This window comes from Hydra vulgaris, chromosome 15 (genome assembly GCF_038396675.1).
Source record: "Hydra vulgaris chromosome 15, alternate assembly HydraT2T_AEP".
Classification (NCBI taxonomy): domain Eukaryota; kingdom Metazoa; phylum Cnidaria; class Hydrozoa; order Anthoathecata; family Hydridae; genus Hydra; species Hydra vulgaris.
The window spans coordinates 5171631-5196187 of NC_088934.1; the positions used below are offsets into that span (position 1 = coordinate 5171631).

Below are 24557 nucleotides of genomic sequence, written 5' to 3' on the forward strand. Positions count from 1 at the left end.
TACAAAAATTGGCATAAGTGCAAACTGGCATAAGTGCGAATTGGCATAAGTGCGAATTGGCATAAGTGCGAATTGGCATAAGTGCGCCAAATAAAACTGTAAATATTAACATAAGTGCAAATTTTGCACTTATACCAATTCACACTTATACCAATGTTTGAAAATTCTTTCGACGCACTTATGCCAGTTTGCACTTATGAAATTCGCGCTTATTCAGTTGACCCGTCTCAAGACATGAGTAATATATAAGTTAAGCCATATAAAACTTACTACATTCGATATATGGTTGGAAAGAGGTTGAGTCAAATGAATCGATGAAAAAAATCTCTAGGTTCTAGTTTAAATATAAAAAAAGGTATGAGAGTAAAGCTCATGAAAGTTATGTGTTTTTTGTCAAATGTCAAATGTTTTTACAAGGTCTTCTATATACCTGGTCTGCGCACTCGCAAACTATTTTTCTAATGGCGGATTTCCGATTATAAAGAATTGTTAGTTTCAGGTCCATGCTTAGTATTATTGGATTTTATGTAATAATTACGACAAGTGACAATAATGTTGTCAATCGTAATTTTATCATGAAAGAGTTGTGTTCAGCAAAAATTGACTCCTTTTATTATTCAACCAACGAGAAGCCAACAAGACCAACCAATGAGAAGCCAACAAGACCAACCAATGAGAAGCCAACAAGACCAACCAACGAGAAGCTCTTTTTATTGATTCTACTCACAACTTCAAAAATGCTTTTAACAATTTTGAAAGTTAAAAATATTTCCTATTTCAATATCATATATAACAAGAGATCAGTTATTGCCTAACCAATTACAAGTTTTAATTTCATGTTCTGGTTTAAAATATATCAATGCAGATTTTAATGATATTTTACAAATTTTTCAGAGTGAGAGTAAAAACCGCCTAATATAATGATTTGTAGAAATTCGAAAAATAGGAAATGTGAAATTTCCACTTGTTGATTCACATAAACAAGACATGCTTACAAAACCAATTCAAAACCCTTAAGACCAAAACTTGATTAGTTTTGAAAATTTAGTAGATTTTCTTAACCAATGCAATCGCTTAAAAATTCACTACATAGGCTTATTCTATCCAATAATTTAGCTTTTGTACAAATGAGTAAATGTAATTGTAACGGGTGATGCGGAAGTTATTGGATAAATCTGAATTTAATTATTTGAGCATAATAATTTGTTTTTGTGGATTTATGCATAGGCATAAGGGTTCAATAAAATATACACTTTATTATTTTAAACACAATTATTTAAAATGAGGTTAAATGCAGCTGACTGAGAATCTTATCAAAAAGTGACTCAAAATATTTTTTGTAAATAAACCTAATATAAAAAAAAAAGGAATAGTAAATCATTTCGAAAAGGAAGGATTTACTCAAAGTGCAATATATGATAACCTAAAAGGACTCAAAACATTTCAATCCTTTTCTGATAGGAAGCATCCTGGTCGTCCAACATTCTGGAATAAAGAAAAGAAAGCCGAATTTCAACAATTAAAAAGCGGTCAGTCAAAGAAAAATAGGTTTTAAATTCGGTGTAAAACAATCGACAATTAGTTATCAGTTAAAAAAAATAAATATTAAATATATAAAAAACAACAAAAAATAATCTAATGAAGATTTTAAAATTTTATTTGAGGTTTTTTTGTTTGCTTGTAAAAGCTAAGTTTTTTGAAGCCGTTATGAATAAAAAAACAATTTTTCGCGCCATTAGCGTAATTCCGAAAAATAGAGCGCAAACCAGGTATATAGGAGATCTTGTTTATTTCCTTGCACTTTGGAATCGCTAATATAGACTATAGTAGTTACATAGACTAGATAGTAGACAGATATATAGTCTATAAAACGATATAAAAGTAGATTTTTTACGTACTGTAAGTAAAAACCTGAATGTTGGTACACTGAACAGTTAATACTCATCAAATATTAAATTTGAAGAACTGAATATTTATTATGAATGATTTTAAATTTGGTGTATACTTTTTTTTGTCTGTGTTTACCTCAGTTGTATGTTTATTTACTCGAAATTATTTGGTCTGAATATTTCCATCTTTGTAATTACCAAACACAACCTATTTTCTAATTAAGCCAGCATAAAATTTTCAGACGTGCTGCTTGCAAAATTGGTTGGTAACTTTAAAAAAAGTAATTACACAGTCTGAATTTTGCAAACGCAACACCCACTCTAGCTTATTCGTCAACCCTGACAGAAAGATAAATTGCCGACCCGTGAAATTGAACTTTTTAAATATAACTATAGTAAGGTAAGTCACAAGACATGTGACTGTACTGGGTAGCTTCATTTATGATTGTTAATTCGCTAAATATCATTCTAGTCTGTTGAATAAAAACAGATGATTTTTATTTCAGATAATAAATACCATAACACGGGGTTACTTTATGCCTTGCGGTCCTACTTGAATTTACTTACAGAAAATTTGAGTTTCATGCTTATCCTGTTCAAACGTTTTAAAAGTGGTGCGTTTTTTTCTATTTTTTAATTTATATATGACTAATTCTTTTATGAAACCATATTGTCTTTGCCGCACACTAAATAATTTAACTTTAAGTTGGATGTCAAAAATGAACTGAATTTGCTAGTGAAATTCACTTGGCAGAACTTTTATGTGGTTTGTTATTATCGCACACACTACAGAGATAAAAAATCTCTGAGTTTGCTAGATTACCTTTTTTTTTTTTTTTTTTTAAATTTGTAATTTATTTTTTTGTTAATTTTTAATTTTTAATGTTATACCTTTGTTTTTTATCTGAGTTTAAAGTTCATGGATACTGTATTTTATTATTATTTATTATTATTATTTTTTTATTAATTTTTGAATTTTTTTTTAAAAATTTTTTCAATATTTTTTATTTTTTAATACAATTTTTATAGTTTTAATTTCTGAAGTATTACTTTTGTTTTTTTGTATTAGTTGTAAGTCCAGTCATCATAATTGTATGAAGAACTTTTTTGGATTTGTATATTGCTTTCAATATAATCCCTTGATTGTCCGATGGGTCTCTTATTTGCTTTGTTTCTTTTAATTTGTCGTTCAAATTTTCTCTGATCATGTTCTGCTTTTTTGTATGCCTTAAATATTAATAGTTCATCTTCCGAGCATTTTGTTTAATCAAAGCAAAGATATTCTGAGGGAAGTTCGATTATTTTTTCTGGTTCTTCTACTTTTTCTTTTAACGATATGTTTGCTTCATTTACGATGTTGTCGTTGTGAGGCTCGATTTTGTTTTCAATATTATTATTGTTAAAACTTTGGCTTTCTTCCATGTGAGCTTCTGTTTCTTGTGTTAGAGAATTTATTTCAGGCGGTTGTGGTGTTTGTTCAGGTGTCTTTGGTTTTGTTTTATTTATGTTATTGGTATCGTTGTTTATAATTTAGTTTTCGAGAAAGTTTTGACATATCACCAAAGGGGCTTCTGATTCTTGTGTTTTAGAAAATTTAACTGTTAGTTTAGGTATTTCTTCCGATGTTTCTGGTTCATTAGTTTCCGTTACTTTTTTTCTAGGTTCTTTGGTCACTTCTGTAAAGTTTTCTTTTGGTTTTTGGTTATCTTCTTTGTTTTGACCGGTATAGATTATCCTGACGTTATATCCACATAGTTTTAAAGATCTTGGTATTGGTTAAATTAGTTGATCCATCATGGCAACTAGTATTCCTGTATAGTAGAATGTTCCGTTTTTAGGCATTTTGTGATATACTGCTCTTGTGTGTATGTGTTTCCCATATCCGAGTTGCTCAAGAGCCACACCGTCAGGTAAATATTTTTTTTCAAGCGGCAAACCGAGCACAGATACAGCAACTCGTTTGCTTATGTTTCTATTAGGTGTAGCGTTATAAAAATGGTGAGTTACACCATTAATTAGGAGTCCATTTTCTTGGATTGACGATTTAGCTTTATCACTTTTCATAACAAGCTCAATCATCGTCCCTTTTCGGATGAGTTGTAAGCCTTCTAGATCTTGATCTAATCGGGCGTTTTCAAGAGCTGATAGAATATCAAGCTCGGTTATATTTTCGGTGATTTCACTCAGAGTTTTTTTTAAGATGCTAAATTCATTAGACATTTTCGGATTAAATATAGTTGCTGTAGCTTGCGCATAGCTTTTAGTAGAGATATTTAAGACTGTCATAATACTAGATGTTTCCATAGTATGGTTGTTTAATAGCATGTTAAGGGTTTATCGATTAACGTACTCTTACAACACTCATAATAACACACAACTTCTCTACTCTTAAGTTGTTTTAACTCAACCTAGAGTCCTTACCAACTAAAGTTACCTTACAGGAAACCCGTGGTAAGAGCAAGGTAAAAACACGCACACTCAATATTTATCTCAATTCTCCACTCAAATACTGCCTTCTAACAACTTAGTAAAACCCTACCAACTAAAGTTGCTTTACAGGCAGCCCGTTGTAAGCGAACGGTATGAAACACAGGGACTAAAAAGTTTCAGTATGTGTTTTATTCCGTTTGATTAACACTTTGGTGCTAGATTAGGACTTTGGTGAAAAGATTAGAATATTTTTTTAACTATTTTTTTATTTAGCTGTGAGAAAAAAATAACTAATCACATATAAATTAGTTTTTATGTAAAAGTGGGGTTACTTTAATCCGGACTTAAAGTAACCCCATGTCATTTATTAAATCTCCAATCATTTTATTTATATTAAATAAATATACTTTTTTATTTATTTATTTTGGTGATATGATTTATTTCTTTATTAAATGTATTATTATCATTATTATTATAACAAATATAATAAAGTTAAAGTCATTAACATTTAATATAATATATATTAATAATATATATAATATTATATGTTAATGACTTTTTGTTGTTATTGTTTGTCTATTTTTGAATTATGTTAAGTTTCTGCTTTGAATTAGTTTTTACTTACTATTTGCAATATTAATTGCTCTTTACAAAAGTTCCTCTACATTTTTTATTCATAATAATAGTATTGTAATAATTTTGCAAAAGCGGTATTTTATACTGTAAACGGTATTTTTGTTGTTGGTAAAATATATTGATTTATATTTCAGCTTACGAAAATGCCAAGAATGTATTCTAGGAGACCGGGCTCCAGAAAATATCTAGATTATTCTCAAGAAAAGCTCCAACAGTGCCTTAATGCTATTAATGAAGGTAGAATGAGTCAGAGAGTAGCATCTAAACATTTTGACATATCTAGAACTACTATTCAAAGTAAACTAAAGCTAAAACACAATGGACAACCAGGACATCCTACAACATTTACTGCTTTGGAAGAATCTACTTTTATTTCTCACATGTTGGTAGTGTCTGAGTTTGAATTCCCTGTTGATGAATTGGATTTTAGATTTATTGTAAAGGGTTATCTCTCTTCCCAAAACAAAACTATTCCACAGTTTAAAAACAATTTTCCAGGACTTGAATGGAGTAAATTATTTAAAAAAAGACATCTTATGCTCACCACGTGGTTGGTAGCTAATATAAAACGTAATCGGGCTGCTGTTAACGAAAAAACCTAAAGCGAGTTTATTGAAAACCTCTCCCAAGTTGTTACAAATGTGCCGGCAGAAAATATATACAACTATGACAAAACAAACCTAAGTGATGACCCAGGCCGCAAAAAATTATATGTCGTAGAGGTTGTAAATACCCTGAAAGAGTAGGTACAGTCACACAAAACATGGATGGTTAAATAGTATCACAATTGTGGAGTTGTTTTAATGCTCACCTGCTTCCTATACTGAAAAAAACAACTGGAAAAAAAATTCTTCTTGGGGATAATTTATCATCACACATTAGTCAGAATGTTTCAAAACTGTGTCATGTAAATAACATAGTACTTGTGTGTTTACCTCCTAACTCGTCACATTTGACACAGCCTCTAGATGTTGCCTATTTTAGGCCACTAAAAAGTAAATGGAAAACTGTTTTGAATTCAGTTTTGAAAACTGTTTTGAATGCAACAAAATTAAAATTAATGAACGATTTCGTTTTTACCTTTTTTTTATTTTTTAATTTTTACTCCTGTTTACTTTTTGAGAAAAAGTTTTTTAAATTTAATTTTTGATAAATTTTAACTGTTTATTTTATTATTTATATATTTTTTTAAATTATTTTTAGTAATTCTTTTACATTTTAAAACTTTAAATCTTTTTTTCTTTCATAAAATAACAAAGCATTTTTATTTTCAAAATTTAATTTAATTAAAAATAGAGAAATATTTCTTATTATCTATTAATGTTAATGTTTATTCGTAATATTTAAAAAGACATTACAAATAAAACTTAAGAAACTAATGCTCTTAGAAATGGAAAAACATCTTAGCGCTCTTATGCTATTCGATCATATAAGTCCATTATCTAAAACTTTAACTCTATAACAAAACTTTAAATCTATAAGTCAGCTTTGAATAACTTTAAAAACACTATTAAGCATAAATACAAATAATAGGACAAAAATCCTAAATTTGTATAAAAATATCTATATATTTAAAACTAAAAACAACTTTTACTTGGCCTATCCAATTTTTTGATATTTTTGGCTCTTTTGACCCTACTTGGATATGTTTTTTAAGACGCTCTCTTTACAACCTAGATCTGTCTTCTCTAGCCAAAGTACGTTTAAAAATAAAGAAATATTAACTTTCAATATTTAGTTATATGTTTTTTTTAAACATTAATACGTATAAGCTTTTTTACAGTATTACAGCCAGCGAAGTAGCCAAAAAATTGGCTTTGGCCATTATGGTTCCAGACTCAAATCTTGCGCAAGCTGTGTTACAGCAATAACGCTGTATGTAAAAATAAAACAACTGTCAAGGTTTTCATTATATGATATAATATTCATTTGAACGCGTTTTGTAACTAAATTATTAGGCCCTTAAATTAAAAGCAAAATAATTTTTTATTCATAATTTAATATTTGAAAGTAAATTTTGTTACTTTAGCAATAACTTTATTTGCTTCAATTTACGTATTTAGGAGTTGAAAGTTGCGATGTTTTGTCAACAATTTCTTCAATTCTCACCTTTGTCCTCGTATCAGTTATTATTGCCACTATAATTGCATTAGCTGCAAGTATTCTTGGATGTGCTGCTGTTTGTTGTAGTAGTGTAAGTTTTATAGTTGGTTGTTTAAAAATAATAATAATAATAATAAAGGAAATGTTAATTTACTTTTAATAATTTCTTTCTCACTCATATATATATATATATATATATATATATATATATATATATATATATATATATATATATATATATATATATATATATATATATATATATATATAAATATATATATATATATATATATATATATATATATATATATATACATATATATATATATATATATATATATATATATATATATATATATATATATATATATATATATATAGAGAGAGAGAGAGAGAGAGAGAGAGAGAGAGAGAGAGAGAGAGAGAGAGAGAGAGAGAGAGAGAGAGAGGAGAAAGGGAGAGAGAGGTTTTGAGAGAAAGAGAGATTTTGAAATAAGTTAACAGTTTTGTTACAATCTTTAAAAAAGTTTTAAGCATATTCTCAATTGAAAGAGTTCAAAAAATTTCAAGAAAGAAAATTTTTTTTTGTAAAAGAATCTGGTATTAAATTTTTTGTTCATAAAAATATTCTACAAAAGGTAAACTGTATATTATGATATATTTATTGTAGATGTAAAGCTTAATTGAGTTTGCTATAAAAGTAAGCAATTATCATCTTTTATATCTAATAAAAATATGGTAATATAAATATGGTAATATAAATATGGTAATATAAATATGGTAATATAAATATGGTAATATAAATATGGTAGGTACTGATTGTAAAAGGTAAAATAAAGGCAACATTACGATAACATTAAGGAGAATTGAGTTTAACTGCTAGCTATAACTTCTATGTTGTGAATTTAGATCTTTTTTAAAAAAGCAAGTGAATTATTAGACAACTCAGCCGAAACTTTACTATTATTTAAAAGCAATTATCACACACGGTCTGCAAAAATCAGGTTAAATGCTTATGGCGGTTCCCATGAAAACTCTTTGGAAGAATGGCTATATACATATAATGTATATAATCCGTGTAGTGCGATTAAAAAATATCAAAATCATATAGTTTTGTCCTGGGGAGATACTCGATCTTTGAGATTTTAATAAATAAGCCCTTAAAATAGCAAGTTTCAAATAAAAATGTTTCTCCATATATATCCATTTATTTAACCAAAAATTGAAAAATTACAAATTTTTATAATTTTACAAAATTAGGTTAGGTGTCACTCATATAGTTAAAAACTAGTCATTGGAGTGACACCTAAATAAAATAAACAAACAAACAAAAAAATTCAACAGTAATATTAATAAATGAAAGCAAGTGTATATTAAATTAATTATAAAAAAATAATGATTAAGGTATAATAAATTAAATAAAATGACAAAAAAATATGAAAACATTCAATTAATAACAATAATAAAAATCATTAGCAACAACTGTACAAACTTTACGCAAACGAAAAGGCAAGCACAAAAACTACAAAACGAAAACAAAAATTACATAACGAAAAGGCAAATACAAAAACTTCTACAAAATAAAATAAATTATATTGTTACTCTTGCAGTATACAGAAAAGCGTAGAAAATTTGTAGTGAATAATTTTTGTTTAAAGTTCTTTTTGTTATTTTTTCGAACTTCTTTTCTTTTAAGTTGTTACCTCGCTTTTAATTGATTGTTTTTGTTTTACTTTATCCAAATCTATTTGTTCTCTCTTAACTTTAATTATAAATAGTGTTATAAAAAAGGGAGAACTATATATTTTCGCAGCGCAACACCAACATTAGCCAATCCCATAATTTTTTTTTGACAACCAATTTATATGCGGAGTGGCTAACGAGTGGCGTAGAGGTCATATTTATATGAAAAATTTTTGATATATTTTCATACTTTTTAAAATTTTTTCTTGATAGAAATATTCGCGCCGATTGTTCGAAGTTACGCTTTTTATTAGTTTTGACTAAATTTAGGGCAATTTCATTGGCGCGAATAGATTCTGATGTCAAATCCAGTTAATTTGTTCAACGATATTTTCTTATCGTGTTCCTGTACAAAAAAATCACTGTGCTAAATGATTTAAGAAATATGTTGTGTCTATCTTTCAATGATTGCTGTAGATAAATTATTATTTTGGCTAGCTTTTTTCTTGATCTTTGAGCTTTTTTCCAGTTATACAACAAACCTTATAACTTTTACCTCAAGTACTGCTACTGGATCAAACAAATCCAATTCCAAAATGGTTTCTTTAAAAGATTGGGTAAAAAAATGTATATACACATTTTTTCTGTGGTTATTTTAGGTGTTCCAAGAAGACCTAATGGTCGCATCACAGAGCACCGCAGAAAAGCATTTAACTTGGAAGTTTACTCTTGCTTCATGTCGAAAAAAGTCTACAGTAGGCATCGAACCACAGATCAGCGAAAGATCCAGCATTTTTTAGTGTTTGAGATAACTAACAGACATGGCACGAACTCCAAACATTTGTATGTTTATACTTATAATGATACTTAGCAAGATGTTACGATGATTGGAGGCTTGGAACAAAAAAATCTCTAAAATTTTATCCCCCCTGCCCCAAACGTGAGAGCAACAAGTTGGTAAAATAATTTTTTTGTTATTCCTAATTAAGTTTATATTCAACGGTAAATTTATGTTTCATAGTATTTTCTCTCAGAATTCATAAATTATGACAATATAAAGTTTAACCCCGCTCAATTTGAAGGAGTTAAAAATTTTTTATGGTCATAATTTTTGAAAGTTTGGAGATTAAAAAACAATACTTAAAGTATTTAAAATACTTTAAAAAGTAAACAATAATTAAAGTATGAATATAAATCAATGATAAAGTATCAATATAAACTTAGTTAAGAATAACACAAAAGTTATTTCATTAACTTGTTGCTCTCATATTTGGGGCAGGGGGGATAAAATTTATTGGTTTTTTTGTTTCCAGCGTCCAATTGCTGCAACTTTTTAAAAAGCATCATTGTTTCACATAAGTCTAAACTTACAAGTGTTTGGATTTTGCACCATGTTAGCTATCTCAAATACCAAAAAATGCTGGATCCATCACTGCCACAGATCTCTTGTTTCTGAAGCAAATTTGCTTCAAAATTCAGCGTTTAAACGCTGCAAATGTACATTTAATACTTATATACATATAAGTTTTCAGCTTAAGACAAATATCTCAAAAAAATATGTAAAAAAAATAAATTTTAATGTGCTTTTAAGGTTCAGAGTTTGCAGTTAGGTATTGGATCTAAATTTAATTTATTAGAGCTATTAAATAACAAGAAAGCGAGAAAGCAGTCATCGTAGCTTTGTCATTGAATTCACTCTTCTTCTTTTTGATAGTTTTTTTGCCGGAACTCTTTATTTGTAGCAGCTTCTGGAGCTTCTCCAAGCTTATCACACGCTTTTCATTATCTTGAATAAATTTTTATGTAAGCATGCAAAGTTGAATTTTTCAATACGAAATATTTTTCTTAAACGAAGAAATACGTTTCTTGTTTTAAGAAATAAATATCCTACTCTGCAATTTATTTTTAAAAACAAGAAATATATTTCTTCTTTTAAAAAACAAATTTCTTATACTATGCTCAATAGATTTACGATTTTGCTGAGAGTTGTGATGAGTCGTTAACAACTTTGAAAGCTTTTAAAAGTTTTAGAATTCATTGTATCCATTAAAGTTTGAGGGAGTCTCATCTATAGGCACTTTTTCAAACTATGAATTAGAAAATTAAAAATTAACTCGTAGTCTGGTGAAATATACTTTATCAATGAAAATGCTTTCAGAAGAATTTGAGCTTTGATTCTATCCGTTTTTACATCTTTTCGGACCTCCTTTTGTTTTTGAATATAGAATTTTTTAACCATTTTTATATTGTGATCTTGGTCAAAAGATGTTAACGCCTGCACCAAACACCTCTAAGGTTTTACCATTATTTGAATTTCACCTCTGCAGCAGGCCCAATATACATCGCCAATAGTCTTGTTGACCTTAAAAGTTTATATTAAAAATTATGCAATGTAAATAAAAGTAGGTTCATGTTAAATATTTATTTCATTTATTTTTAACATAAAATTAAAGTGCTATTTCTATTGATTTCATTTTTATTATATTTCTACCGATTTTAAGAAAAGTCTTTCATTAGAAAAAAAAAATTGGTTTAAAGTTATATTCTTTTTATTTTTATCTGATTGTAAACCATTTTGCAAACCATTGTTTTTAAACAATTGGTTACTTTATGAAATAAATTATTCTTAAATAATAATACTAAATATCAAAACTTATAATATTAAGTTTTACTTAAAAAATTGAAGAATCATAAATGTCATAGGTCATAAACCACTCTCTTATAGAGAGAAATGTAGTCAGCCATTCTATCGATCTCTTTGAGTATTTTATTACTCAGAATAAAAATCTGCCCGATTTTAGAGTAATGTAACTTGAATTTTATGAAATTCAAGACGTTTGAAACAGCTTCATATTTGTTAATTTTAGCCTAATGGTCTGATTTTTTCCCGCAAGTTCACAATAATCTCTGCACTTCTCAAAAGTCAAATAATTCTAAAATTAGAACTTATAATTTTTTTATTTTTTTTAGCATAGTTTTATCTTTACCTTAATATTTTTTAGTCTCTTACGGTTTTATGAAATAAAAAGTTTATTCTCCAGCTTAACAGTTTTATTTACGGCTACGCTAAATAAAGTTCTCCGAGATAATGGCAGGAGGTTAACAAGAATAATGGTCGGCCACGAAACTTAGCTAATCTTGTACAAACCCCTATTAAATAGCCAGGGCTTGAAGTGGGTGAACTATATGAGATAAAAAGCATCTAACAAATTTCTAATTGCTGTGCAATAATAAGTTTCAACGCTATCGTGAAAGCCACGTTTTTTTAATTTTATAACGAGTTTGGGCGTTTTAAAAATACCACCAGTTAACAAAAATAATAGTAATAAAAATGCGCGCAGTTAGTAAAGATAAATCTTCCATTACTTGTAATGACGTTATTATATAGTTAATGATTTGTAAATTTCTATTCGCGCCGATTGAAATAAAATACCCGTAAAAACTCAAAAAATGTAAAAATTTTAAACTTCAAATGAGTGACGCAGAGTATAAATAGTCATCCAAAATTAAAAAAAAATTACTTTCATATGAAAACAATTCCTTGGGAATATTTTATGACACTCCGCCTATTAAAATTTGTTCATGAGGGTCAAAATAGGATGGGCTAACCAACATAATATAACTTTAAAAAAAAAAAAAATGTTTAATACTTTAAACAGTTGCTTCAATGACTTTACTGTTGAAGTTAATAATGCACTGCAACAGCTTTTTTCCATTATAAGGATGGGATTTATTTCTTTTCCACCTTTTCTGGTGATCTTTGAATATTGAAGGCATTTCTTCTGTCGTCTATTTACTAAATATTCCGAGTGAAGTGCTGTAGCATTCTGGAATTCTGGTAGACAGCATGTACTTTGGCTTACAGTAGCTTGCAAGAACTTGAACTGTTGAAATTTTTACAGAAAATTGTCTTCTAATGCTAGTTCAAAACATGAAGCAACAACGCTTTTGAAAAGTTTAAATGTGATTCAACAAAACCTATAGCTTGAAATGCGCAGGATTTTCTGCCACGTCAACATTTTTTAATAAAGTAGTACACTTGTTTCTTTTAAATTAACCGTGAAATTGTTTAATTTTGCAGGCCAGTCTCTTATTTTGGGCCAACAATGAAAAAGCTTTTTAAAAAAATGATTAAAAACCCTCCCCCACCCTCCCACGAAAAAAATAAAAGATGAAGTTCGTTTGGCAGAATCAAATCTAGAACAAGTTCAGAGTTTTCAGCTTTGACCAATGAAGCCACTATCATTTTATTGAATTCTGAGGATTTTCTTTTATTTGATCTAGATGCAGCAAACTTACTGTGATTTGTCTTTAGGGTTTTGAATGTTAATAAGACTTCTCTGTTAGAAACATTTTCATAGTCAATGTCACAAAAAATTGGCAACTTTAAAATCGCAAAAGATTTTTAACCTAACATTGTTTACGTTTATTAAATCTAGCAATGCTCTAATACTTTTTTAGGATTCTGGATCTTTTGAAATTGCTAAGATTAGGTTTCGTTCATAAAGTTCGTAAGTTCAGATAGGGGAGAAGGGGCCTGTAAATGGCGTATATGAAATGGGGGGCAAGGAGTCAACTATAAAAGTAAGGAGACGCTAAATTAAAATACTATCATAAAATGTTGGGTAGGTAGGTTAAAAACGTAGGTACTTTAGGGAGGTGGATGGTACTCAAAAAAGCGTATAACAAAATGGGGGAGAGAGGTAGGAGGGTCAAAATAAAAGCGTACAATATTGTAGTCTAAACCCTGTTGACTTGTTTGAAGTAGATTCTAATTTCCTCATTTTGGTATTAGAAAGACCAGTATTAAACTGATCATTGATCATATCTTGGTTTTAAGTGTACTTGCTTAAGAAATCTGTGTTTTTGACTATCCTAAACTAATCAAATATTCGCTTTATTTAAAAACTTATTTTTTTAAATTTATGCCTTTCATAATTTAATATAAAAACAAACTTATAGACTTGGAGCCTTTTAATGAAAGTTTTATACCTAAAGTTAGTGTCGATTGTTTACCACCAGTAACCTGGTTGAATTTTGTGGTACCATGAGGTGATTGTTCCCTTGTGGCAATAACTGATGATGAAATTTGTTCTTGTCTAATTGGATCATATAACACCAAAGTTTTCAAATTTTGATTTCATTTTCTAACAGTGCTGAAATGACTTTGAATTTGACCAATAATTGATAAACACTTTGAGCATCATTTTTCAGTCTGTTGCGTAAATGTAGCTCCTAAGATTGTTGATGAGCATCATCAATTACATCATGCAGATGTATCATTTGTTTTTGTTTGTCATTCATACCTTGAGATTTTTTTTTTCCAATCTTGCAAATAAAATATTCACAGTTCAGATTATTTCAAGTAGTTGGCCTACTATAAATTAACTCAAAATTAAACAACTCAGGCAATAAAACATTTTTGTCACGTTAATTCAATTTTTTGAACAACTTTCTGCAGTTATCGCAATTTTTTATTTCAAAACCTAATTCTTAACTATTTACAAAAAATATTGCCTAATTTATGACTAGTTATGAATTGCCTTTTTATTACTTACTAAAATATTTAATTTCTTCCATTTTAATCATACTTTTAATTTTCTTGTAACTTCCTATTTATCAACTTAATAACTACTTCTTAAATTGAAACAACATACAAACTATCGACCTCAACAACAAACCATCGACCTCAACAACAAACCATCGATCTCAACAACAAACCATCGACCTCAACAACAAACCATCGACCTCAACAACAAACTATCGACCTCAACAACAAACCATCGACCTCAACAACAAACCATCGACCTCAACAACAAACCATCGACCTCATTGCTTTGTTTTGTAAAATTTATTTTAGTACTTCTATTTTTGATAAAATCGTTTAGAAAAATTTTGAAACTGTTGTCTTCAAATTAATAAGAATGTATCTTCTAAAACATTTTAATCACTGTTCAAAAAAAATCAGAACAGATATCTAACCAGATTCTCATTTATCAGTTACATTTAAACCAAAGGTTATTTTGCGGCGACTGAGTTTTCAATTTCTACTAGAGGGCCAAAATTATGGAATAAAGTATTAGTAACTAATGAACTTAAAACAATTGCAACGCTTAACGAGTTTAAGACCAAATTGAGGCAAAAGCTATTTATGAACGACGTAGCACTCAACTTTTTCTTAAGAGTAAATGGTAGCTAGTCATAAACTTATCTAGCGACTGGAGGTTCCTCATTACCAGCTTAGCAATTTTAGAAAGAACCATATCACTTGTTATTGCTTCTGTTCTTATTTTTTAAGAATTTATGATTTGTAAAAAGTCTCTAGATATTTTATAGTGTATCCTGGTTTAAAAGAAAAGCTTCAGGATTTTGTGAGTTTACTCGCATGCGTTATGATAATATAGTTTATATTATGCTAAACGTTTTATCTTCGTACTTAAAGTTTTTGTTAAGCAATACAAAAAAAAAGTTAATATATGATACTAGAGCCTATGACTTTTATTAATCATAGGTCCTAATATCCTATTTTTATTTTATTAAGTCTTTATAAAAATGTTTTATATTATATAGTGTTACTGTTTAATATTTGTTATTTTATATTTACGGTACAGATTAGGGGGCTTAATAATAAAACAAATTATGTTTTCTTTTTCTCCCTGCTATTTGTATTTATATTATATTTTAAGGATTGATTAAATCTATACGGCAAAAAAAAAAAAAAAAGTTAATGCTTAAAGAAAAATAATTCTCATTTAAAACTTGCTAGTTTAAAGTGTTTTTTAGCGAAATCTTAAAAACTGATAATTATCCTCAAATAAATATAAAAGATTTTGATATTTTGGTAAGTTAATTATCTACTCCCCCCCTCCCAAGGTTTTCTATGGGAACCGCTGTAAGCATTAAACCATATTTGTACAGACCATGTACACACATACTACGAAAAATGTGACAAGTATTTTATACAAGAGTGTATAAAGGGAGGCATTTCGGATTTTGAAAATGGATTGGTTATATGGTATTCGTAATAGGTCAATAGTGAAAAGAAACTTGATAAAATGTAAATAAGACGTTGATAAGACAAAAAGCAAAAGACTAAAAAAAAAGAAAAAAAGTTCTTGACTAGTTTTTGGTTTTTAGTCAGTTAAATGACCATAAATCAATAGTAAAAAAACAACAATAAAGTTGGCTCCAATTGAAAATTAAAGAGAAATTAATTATTGAAAAGAAAACAAGTTAAAATAAGTAAAAATTAAAATAAATTAAAAAAACAAAAACGCAGTGTATTTTATAAATCCTCCAATGCAAAGAGTTATACAGATTTATTTCAAAAATGATGCGCACTTACAACTTTATTGTAATAATGGACGTTACTATGCAAAAGTTTAGAAAAATAGTTCAACTTGACTTTGAGATCATGGAAATAGTTACCACAGGACTACCTGTTGCGTACTCGTAATTTTGAACAGGGGGAACAACGTATAGTTGATTAATCGAAAATTAATTTTTAGTTCTTCATTTTGAAAGTGCCGTATTTAGCAGAGATAATGGTATTGATGATAATGCAGAGATAATCTAGGATGTAAATTCAGGATGTTCTAATTCTTGGATGCAAATCAAAATATCTCGCTAGAAATAAAAGCAAGTCTTCGCTTTAATAAAAAAATGTACTTGTTTATTAAACTCTATTCCGCTAACTAATACTTGAAATAAAATAGATGCTACATTCTGTTCAAGATATTTTCCATAAAATTTTAAAAGTAAATGTCAATGGTAAAAATAGAAACTCCTTTCATTTTTCTCCGACAATCTGTCAAGTGAGATAGCAACTCAACCTTTGAACTTCTATTCTTTGGACGTTCCTTTTTTATTTAAGCAAGTATAGTCATTGGTTCTGTACAGCAATATAATTCTGCTAGTATTGACAACAATTAATCAATTCAAACTTTAGTACACTTTTTGAAAGAGTTGAACAAATCCATCCTAATGGGATAAGACCTAGCGACTAGCTAGCTATTCGCTAGCTAGTTGCAACCTATGGGTATAAGACGTCTTTAAGACGCATAAAATTAATAGTAATACGTGTTTTAGACGTTTTAAAGATGTTTTTTTTCATCTAGCCATCTTTTTCCCACCGTGATGGTTAAGAAAATGTAGAATTCTTCTACTTTCTGATTAAATCAAAAAACTACTAAAAAAAAAGTTTTTCAAATATATTTTAAATAGCAAAAGTTACAAAAGTTCAAAGAAGATTTATAAAATGGTAACGATTCGTACCCCCCCCCCACTGAATATCTTGTTCTAGCTAGTAACCAGACTAGTCTATGGATAGACTTACAACACAGACATAGACAATTCTGTATGTTGTAATGGACACAACAAATGTTTAATTTTTTGTCCTTGTTGTGTCTATCAAATTTTTGATGGTGTCCTAAGATTGCTCAGTTAAAAAATAATTTTCACTTCATAAGTCTACAAAGCATAATTTTTTGTCTATTTGGTGTCTATGATTTTGTCTAAATTTACTTGATTTCATAAAACTTACTAATCCATATTTTAAAAAGGACAACTCCTTGATCACATATTTTTAAAATAATTTTATTGAAGGTGATAAAGATTTTAGTGACTAAGGAAAATTTTTTAAATGATAAACTTACCTTCAACTTTTTTGAAGTAATCCCAAACTGGAGAGGGCATTTTAAAAATAAATTTTCACGCACATTCACTGAGAATTGAAAAACAACTGAACTGAGTAATTAATGAACTTCAATTGAGCACAAAATAGTCCATTTTGAGGTTTTTAAATAGACATTAACTTTTTAATCAACAGCACACGCTGGACAAAAAATTAAAAAATGAACTTCTGTTAGAAAAATTGTATTTTTAATTTTGTGCTCGTTTTCAGTTTTTGAAACGATGCTGCAGTGAAAATTTAATTACTCGTTATAAGTCCAAATTATATATTAAATAGATCTTCTATACCTCATTAAAAAATCGAGATTGTTCATTTAGTGTCCGTTTTTAAAATGATTGTCTAGAAAGACAAACATTTTTTATAGACAATTCATTTTTGATAGTTGTAATTAAAATTGTTGCAATTAGTGCTTTGTCGAAGTCTATTTTTGTCCTTTTATAATAAGTCCATTAGAGATTGTCTGGTTGCTAGTTCTAGTTATAAGTTTCCAAGTTTTTCAAAAACCTTTTATTAATCAAAAAAGCATTATTCAATATTTCCATTTATCTTAATATTATTATTTTCTCTGCTTCTTTTCTCAATTTAACCTAATTACAAATGTGCTGACATTGCCAATTTTATCTTATTCTGTCACTTCATAACACAAATCACTTCATAACACAAATCATTTCATAACAAAACATATTATAATGTTCTAATGTCCATTTCGGCGAATTAATGTTGTTGCGTAACTCACGTGATTTTTTTAAAATTTGAAAAATTGGTGTCAACGAATATTTATTGGTTCAATTACAAGAAAAATGAGCTGTTTTGAATTACTTGGTACCAACTCCTAAGTAATTTCCACTTAAATTTGACTCATTGCTAATTTTAATGTATTAGAAATATTATTAACAGTTGTCCTAATATAACACCCTTATATATAATATAACTATAACTACCCTTATATAATACCCTTATATAATACCCTTATATTATATAATATAACGTTATAACTACCCTTCGGGCATTTTTTTTTTAGAAGTTACGGTTTAAATGTCTTTTAAACGTTTTTTAAACGTCTTTTTAACGTTCTTTACGTAATAATGTTAAGAAGAAGTTTAAAATACATTTAAAATACATTTAGAACGTAACTTTTAAAAACAAATGGCCGCTGGGTATAGCATTAGTTAAATTATTTAAATCTTTTAATTCAACATTAATAATTGAGTCTTTAAGGGATCCCCAAGTGACGAGACAAGCTGTATTTATATCATAAATAAACATTAGAAAATAAGTTAAAAGTTTACAAAAAGTTTCAAAAACAAATTATTGAATTAACATAAGTATTTGCTGTTTTGCTATTATACTTCCGGTTAAGAGCCTAATTTTAGGCTCTCAAATCTGCATAGTTTTTCCTTTTACAAAACATCTGGTTTCCATAATAAATGTTTTCGCTCACCGCAGTTTTTTAATAACAGTTCAATTTTACACAATCAGATTGGGTTTTCCCCTTTATCTTTGTCTGCGATTGCTATAAAAAACGTTCGCTTAAAGCATGTTTTTGTTTTTTGTTCATCGTACTCGGCGTTGTTAAGGCAATTTACAAATTATTCGCATTCTTTTCTTTGAAAATAGCACGATTTCAGCGTATTATGTCCAAACAAAAGTTTTCAATGGTAAAATTTTTTTTGCTTTTTGTTTTTTTATTATTTAAAGAAACTTATTTATATAATTTTCACCATTTTGGAGTCAAGATCAATTTCGCTCATCGGCGTTATCATGAAGTTAGTTAAAATCTTTCAAAAAAGTTCCTTTATTTGCTATTTGCTTGTTCTAATCGGTTCTGACGTATATTAACTATTTATAGTTGTCAAAACTCAACATTTCTATTAATTTTCACAAAAAATACTTGAATTCCGACCAAGAAAGAGCTTATAATTATGGAAAATTGCCAATAAACGATCCGAAAAAATCGTATTGTTAAACTATAATATTCATTTCACCTAAAAAAACGTATTAATTTAAAATCTTATTCGAATTCGGACAAATTTATTTAAACCCCCCTCAATTTGAAGGAGTTGCAAATTTTATATGGTCATAATTTTTGAACACTAGCATATTTACTATGAAATTTATAATTTATCGATGAATATAAGTCAAGTTGAAAATACTACAAAAAATATTTCATCATCTTGTTACTCTCGTGTTTGGGGCAAGGATCGCTAAGATTTTAGGGTTTCTTGTTCTTATTCTCCTTTCAGAGTCATTTTTTTTGTGAAGAATCTTTTTGTCATAATTGTGAACGTAAAAAAGTTTGGATTATTCTTTTTGTTATAAAGTTGGTTTATCCAAACATTTAAAAACTTTCATACGTCACTCCATACATCGACTATCTTATAGCCTGCTGCTACAAGGAAGTGCTGCTACATCGACGAGGATTTGCAGGGGGGCAGCAATCTTTTTTCTTGTATTGTTTTACCTAATATTCCTAATGTTTAAAAAGCCTCCTCTAAAAAGAGCGCAATAAGCAAAAAAATAAAATTATTTTAGGCCTCTTAACTGTAGAATTACCACAACATAATCCAACATGGTTAAATTTTGAAAGATTTAAAAATCTTTTTATTTTAATGATAAATTGAGGAAACCGTTTTAAAAATGATCTTATATATATTTTTAACTTAAGTTTATAATAATTTATATTTCTCATTCAAGAAATTGTTTTTAAATGATTTAATATATATTTTTCATATATACAAATATATAAAATTTATATTACAGGGTTATTCATTTTTATATGCGCGTCTATTCATTTTTACATGCGTGTTTATTCATTTTTATATGCGCGTTTATTCATTCTTATATGCGCGTTTATAAGCGAGTCAACCACCCATAAAATTTCTAATATAATTTTATATAAACTTTTATATGAATTTTTATGTTTTTAAATAATATATAATAATTTTATATAATATAAATTAATTTATATAACTTATATAAACTTTTATGCTTTTATATAGATTTATTTAAAATATAAATTAGGTTGTTGCCACTATTTATTTAAAAAATGGTTGCCGAGCCAGCGCTGGATTTATGTAACTACACATTTGGTTGTAAAATGGAATTAAGTTAAACTCTGTAGTTTCCATAATTTTTTTAAGTTTCCTGATTACCCCAACCGTATATCGAGGCCTTTCTCCCTGTTTGTAAGTATGCTTTAATAATGAAAAAGGTTCTATTGGATTAAGCTGAAGCGTGTATGCTGACAGATACTTAATAGCTATGCCATGATAGGCTAGTGTTTGCCTAGCAGAAAGACTTCAGTGGAATCTACAATTGTCCATAACAAGCACCGGCGCTTCCACATCTGCATTCCTAATCGCTGGTGCCAACAGTGTAGTAATGAAAGTACAAAATGAATCTGCATTCTAGTATTTATTTTATAATGCAGCACTCCCATTGTTAAAACAGCACTTATCAAACTAACATTCTTGCCACGACTACAGTTTTTTCAAAACAAATTGTTCTTGTTTTCTGGTAAACGAGGTTAAAAATACCTAAGACAAAAAATTTTACATTTGATGATACTTTATTTATTTTAGTATTAGATCTTTGTTTAATTTTATTATTATATTTATTGATTCATTAAAGTATAATTTATCTAAATATTCATTTATCTAGATTTAAATTTAATTATTTATAATTATTATTAATACTCAAATATTTACCTGATGGATGGAAGAGAAAATAGCGGTACAAATCATAAAACAAGGAAAAATGTAAGAAAATAGCAAAATTAAAAAAAAATTAATATGCTTAAGCATTTAGTTGTAAGAAATGAATCTACAACAAGCATTTTCACTTCTCTTAATTTATCTATGGACACAGTTCAAAATCTTGTCTTTAAGTTTAACAGAGGAGAATTCAACGACATGACTGTATTCAAGTCGTTATCTGATAAAAAACGAGGTAAAAGACCTTTAAACACTCAAATAAAAAATATTATTAAATTATGCGTACAAGAAAACAATCTTCGTACGCAAGAAGCAATAAAAGAAAATCTTTCTGCAGCAGGCTTCAATATGTCTCAGCCTACTATTTCAAGAAAACTCAAACGCTCGGACGTATGAAGAAAGCGTGTTTTGCATGTGCCAGAAGAACAAAACTTAACACGAGTTAAGTTTTGTTCTTCTGATTCTATTGATGCACGCTACGCATTTCCAAGTAAAGTTAACAGAATTTCAAATGAAAAACATTTATTTGGATGAAACTGGATTTAATGTGTACACTAACAGAACATATGGTTATTCGCTAAGAGGTGCACCAGCAATTTACAGTCGTCTGCAAATCGTGGCAAGAATGCTAGTTTAATTTGTGCTGTTTCAACAATTGGAGTGCTGGCTTATGACACAAAAATTGGAGGCTGGAATGCAGATTCCTTTTGTACTTTCATTACTACAATATTGGCACCAGCGATTAGGAATGCAGATGTGGAAGCGCCGGTGCTTGTTATGGACAATTGTAGATTCTACTGGAGTTTTTCTGCTAGGGAAACACTAGCCTCTCATGGCATAGCTATTAAGTATCTGCCAGCATACACGCTTCAGCTTAATCCAATAAAAAAATTTTCTTTATTAAAGCATACTTACAAACAGGGAGAAAGGCCTCGATATACGGTTGGGGTAATTAGGAAACTTAAAAATATTATGGAAACTACAGAGTTTAACTTAATTCCATTTTACAACCAAATGCGTAGTTACATAAATCCAGCGCTGGCTCGGCAACCATTTTTTAAACATATAGGCAACAACCTAATTTATATTTTAAATAAATCTATATAAACACATAAAAGCTTTTTATTGTTTATACAAAGTTATATTAAAGATTTTATGGGTGGTTGACTCGCTTATAAACGCGCATGTAAGAATGAATAAACGCGAATATAAGAATGAATAAACACGCATATAAAAATGAATAGACTAGCATATAAAAATGAATAACACTTAAAAACTTGAATCTTACATTTTTGTTAAACGCCAGAAGGAGAAATCCCTGCAATTTAAACTTGATTTAAGTTTAAGGGTGGAATGCAAGAAACGAACTAGAGCCAAGTTCGACTTGAACTTAACATTTTAACCAATAGCGACAGAGTATTTTTTGAGAGGAAAACCCATACTCTGTTGCTATTGGTTGAAATGTAAAGTTTAAGTCGAACTTGACTCAAGTTCGCTTGTTGCATTCTACCCTAAATTGCAGTTCCGGCTCTGAATTTACTTAAATTAAGGGTGAAATGCAAGACGCGAACTTGAGTCAAGTTCGACTTGAACTTTACATTGTAACCAATAGCGGCAGAGTATGGGTATTCCCCTCAAAAATACTCTGCCGCTATTGATTACAAAGTAAAGTTCAAGTCGAACTCAAGACTGACTCAAGTTTGATTCTTGCATTCCACCCTAAAAGAAGGGAACTTTTTTTTCGCCAGAAACAAAATGGCGTTAAAAATTAAAAAGTTTTTTGTTATTATCTTATTCAATAATTAGTTTCGGAAAGTTTGATGAACTTTTAACTTATTTTTTAATGCTTATCTATATTATAAACACAACCTTTCACTTGGGGATCCCCATTATTATAAGTATAATAATAATGCTACTGATTCAAAAACTCCAGCGTTTTATAGATTACAGTAATTCATAATATGTTAGTATCAGTAGTAAGTATTGACCCTATTCATTTTGTAACTAGAGTTTTTAGTTTATACTGTATGTTAATCTACATAGGGCAACTGATTCAGGAAATATAAGTAAAAATGATGCTAATCCTAGTAATCGCCCCGATTCAAGTAAAAGTAAAGTTGTTTCTATTCTGTCTACTTTGCTAAATAAAAGCATTGGAAAGGTCTAAGAAAAACATTTTCGTCTTGTGTAAAATATATTCAAGTTTTTGTAAATTCTTTGTATAACTATTTCAGCACCGTAAAACGGAAAATTTAAGAAAAAAATGTTTTATGAAAGCTAAAAGCAACCCCAAAAACTAATAATAATTAACAAAAAAGTTTTTAAGAAAAAAAGCTGTTAGATATTTTAAGGATAATAAAAATGTCGATATATATCCGTTTTACCAAATGAACAAATTTTTAAGAACCAAAACATTTAAAAGCCTTAGAAAAATAGAGATAAATGTTTTTTGGAAAAGTTGAAGCAAGTGGCAGTAAGTAACTTTCAGAAGTTAAACTAACTTTAAAGTAATAAATAGAAAAAAAAAAAGTCATTTAAAAAAAATTCAAATCTGTAAAGTATAATAATAAATTTGTACCAAGGTTGCTAAATGCGAGTATTGATATTTTTTATTGATAACTTTTTCTATTTTTTTATTTATTTAGCAAAGTTGGCATAAAAACCGTTTTCCGTTTTGTAATTGTAAGCATAAAATATTTAACAAGTCAAAACTCTAAACACTAAAAACTTTACAAACTCTAAACTCATAAGTTTAAACGAGCTTATGGAGCTATTTTTTAGTTTCAAAAATAATAAAAATGAAAATGAAGTATTTGCAAACGAATTATTTTTTTTAGATACGTAATATTATCATACTATTAAGATGTCATGAAATATGTGTATATATATATATATATATATATATATATATATATATATATATATATATATATATATATATATATATATATATATATATATATATATATATTTATATATAGTTATTTATATGTATTTTTAGCCTCCTAACAACGGCGCAATAGTGATGGGAGGCACAAGCAACACCTTACCGGAAAAAGGAAACCAACCACCTCCATATATTCATTCATAAGTAATCAAAGAACGCAGATTTATGCAGTAACTGTGTTTGTATGCGGGTGTGTGTATTTTCATATGCTTTTATTTGGAATAAACTTGTTTCTAAAATATAAAAAAAATTTTTCATTTCTTTTTCATAAGTCTATAAAAGAAACTTTATTGTCATTCATGAAGTTCAGCAGAATTGTTTTCAAAATTCTAATAAATTAAAAGAAACCTTATGTTAGCCATTTGAATTAAATTTAACAGAAAAAGATAAGTAAATCCACAAAAAGAGCTAAAAAAAAGTGTTGCCAGTTTTAATGCTTAGCATTGTTACCGTTTTCACTTTAT

The 24557-nt window shown here is 28.3% G+C and overlaps 1 protein-coding gene across 1 annotated transcript in view; it reads left to right on the plus strand.

Annotated features, from left to right (window-relative positions):
• The window catches only part of LOC136091369 (uncharacterized), a 49018-nt gene extending 24675 nt beyond the window's left edge, over nt 1-24343 (plus strand). Inside the window, exons 4-5 of the mRNA XM_065818843.1 lie at nt 7019-7149; nt 24148-24343. Of these exons, the coding sequence (XP_065674915.1) occupies nt 7019-7149; nt 24148-24237 (221 nt within the window). The 3' untranslated portion in view covers nt 24238-24343. The remainder of the gene's footprint in view (nt 1-7018; nt 7150-24147) is intronic.
• The last annotated feature ends 214 nt before the right edge of the window (nt 24344-24557 follow it).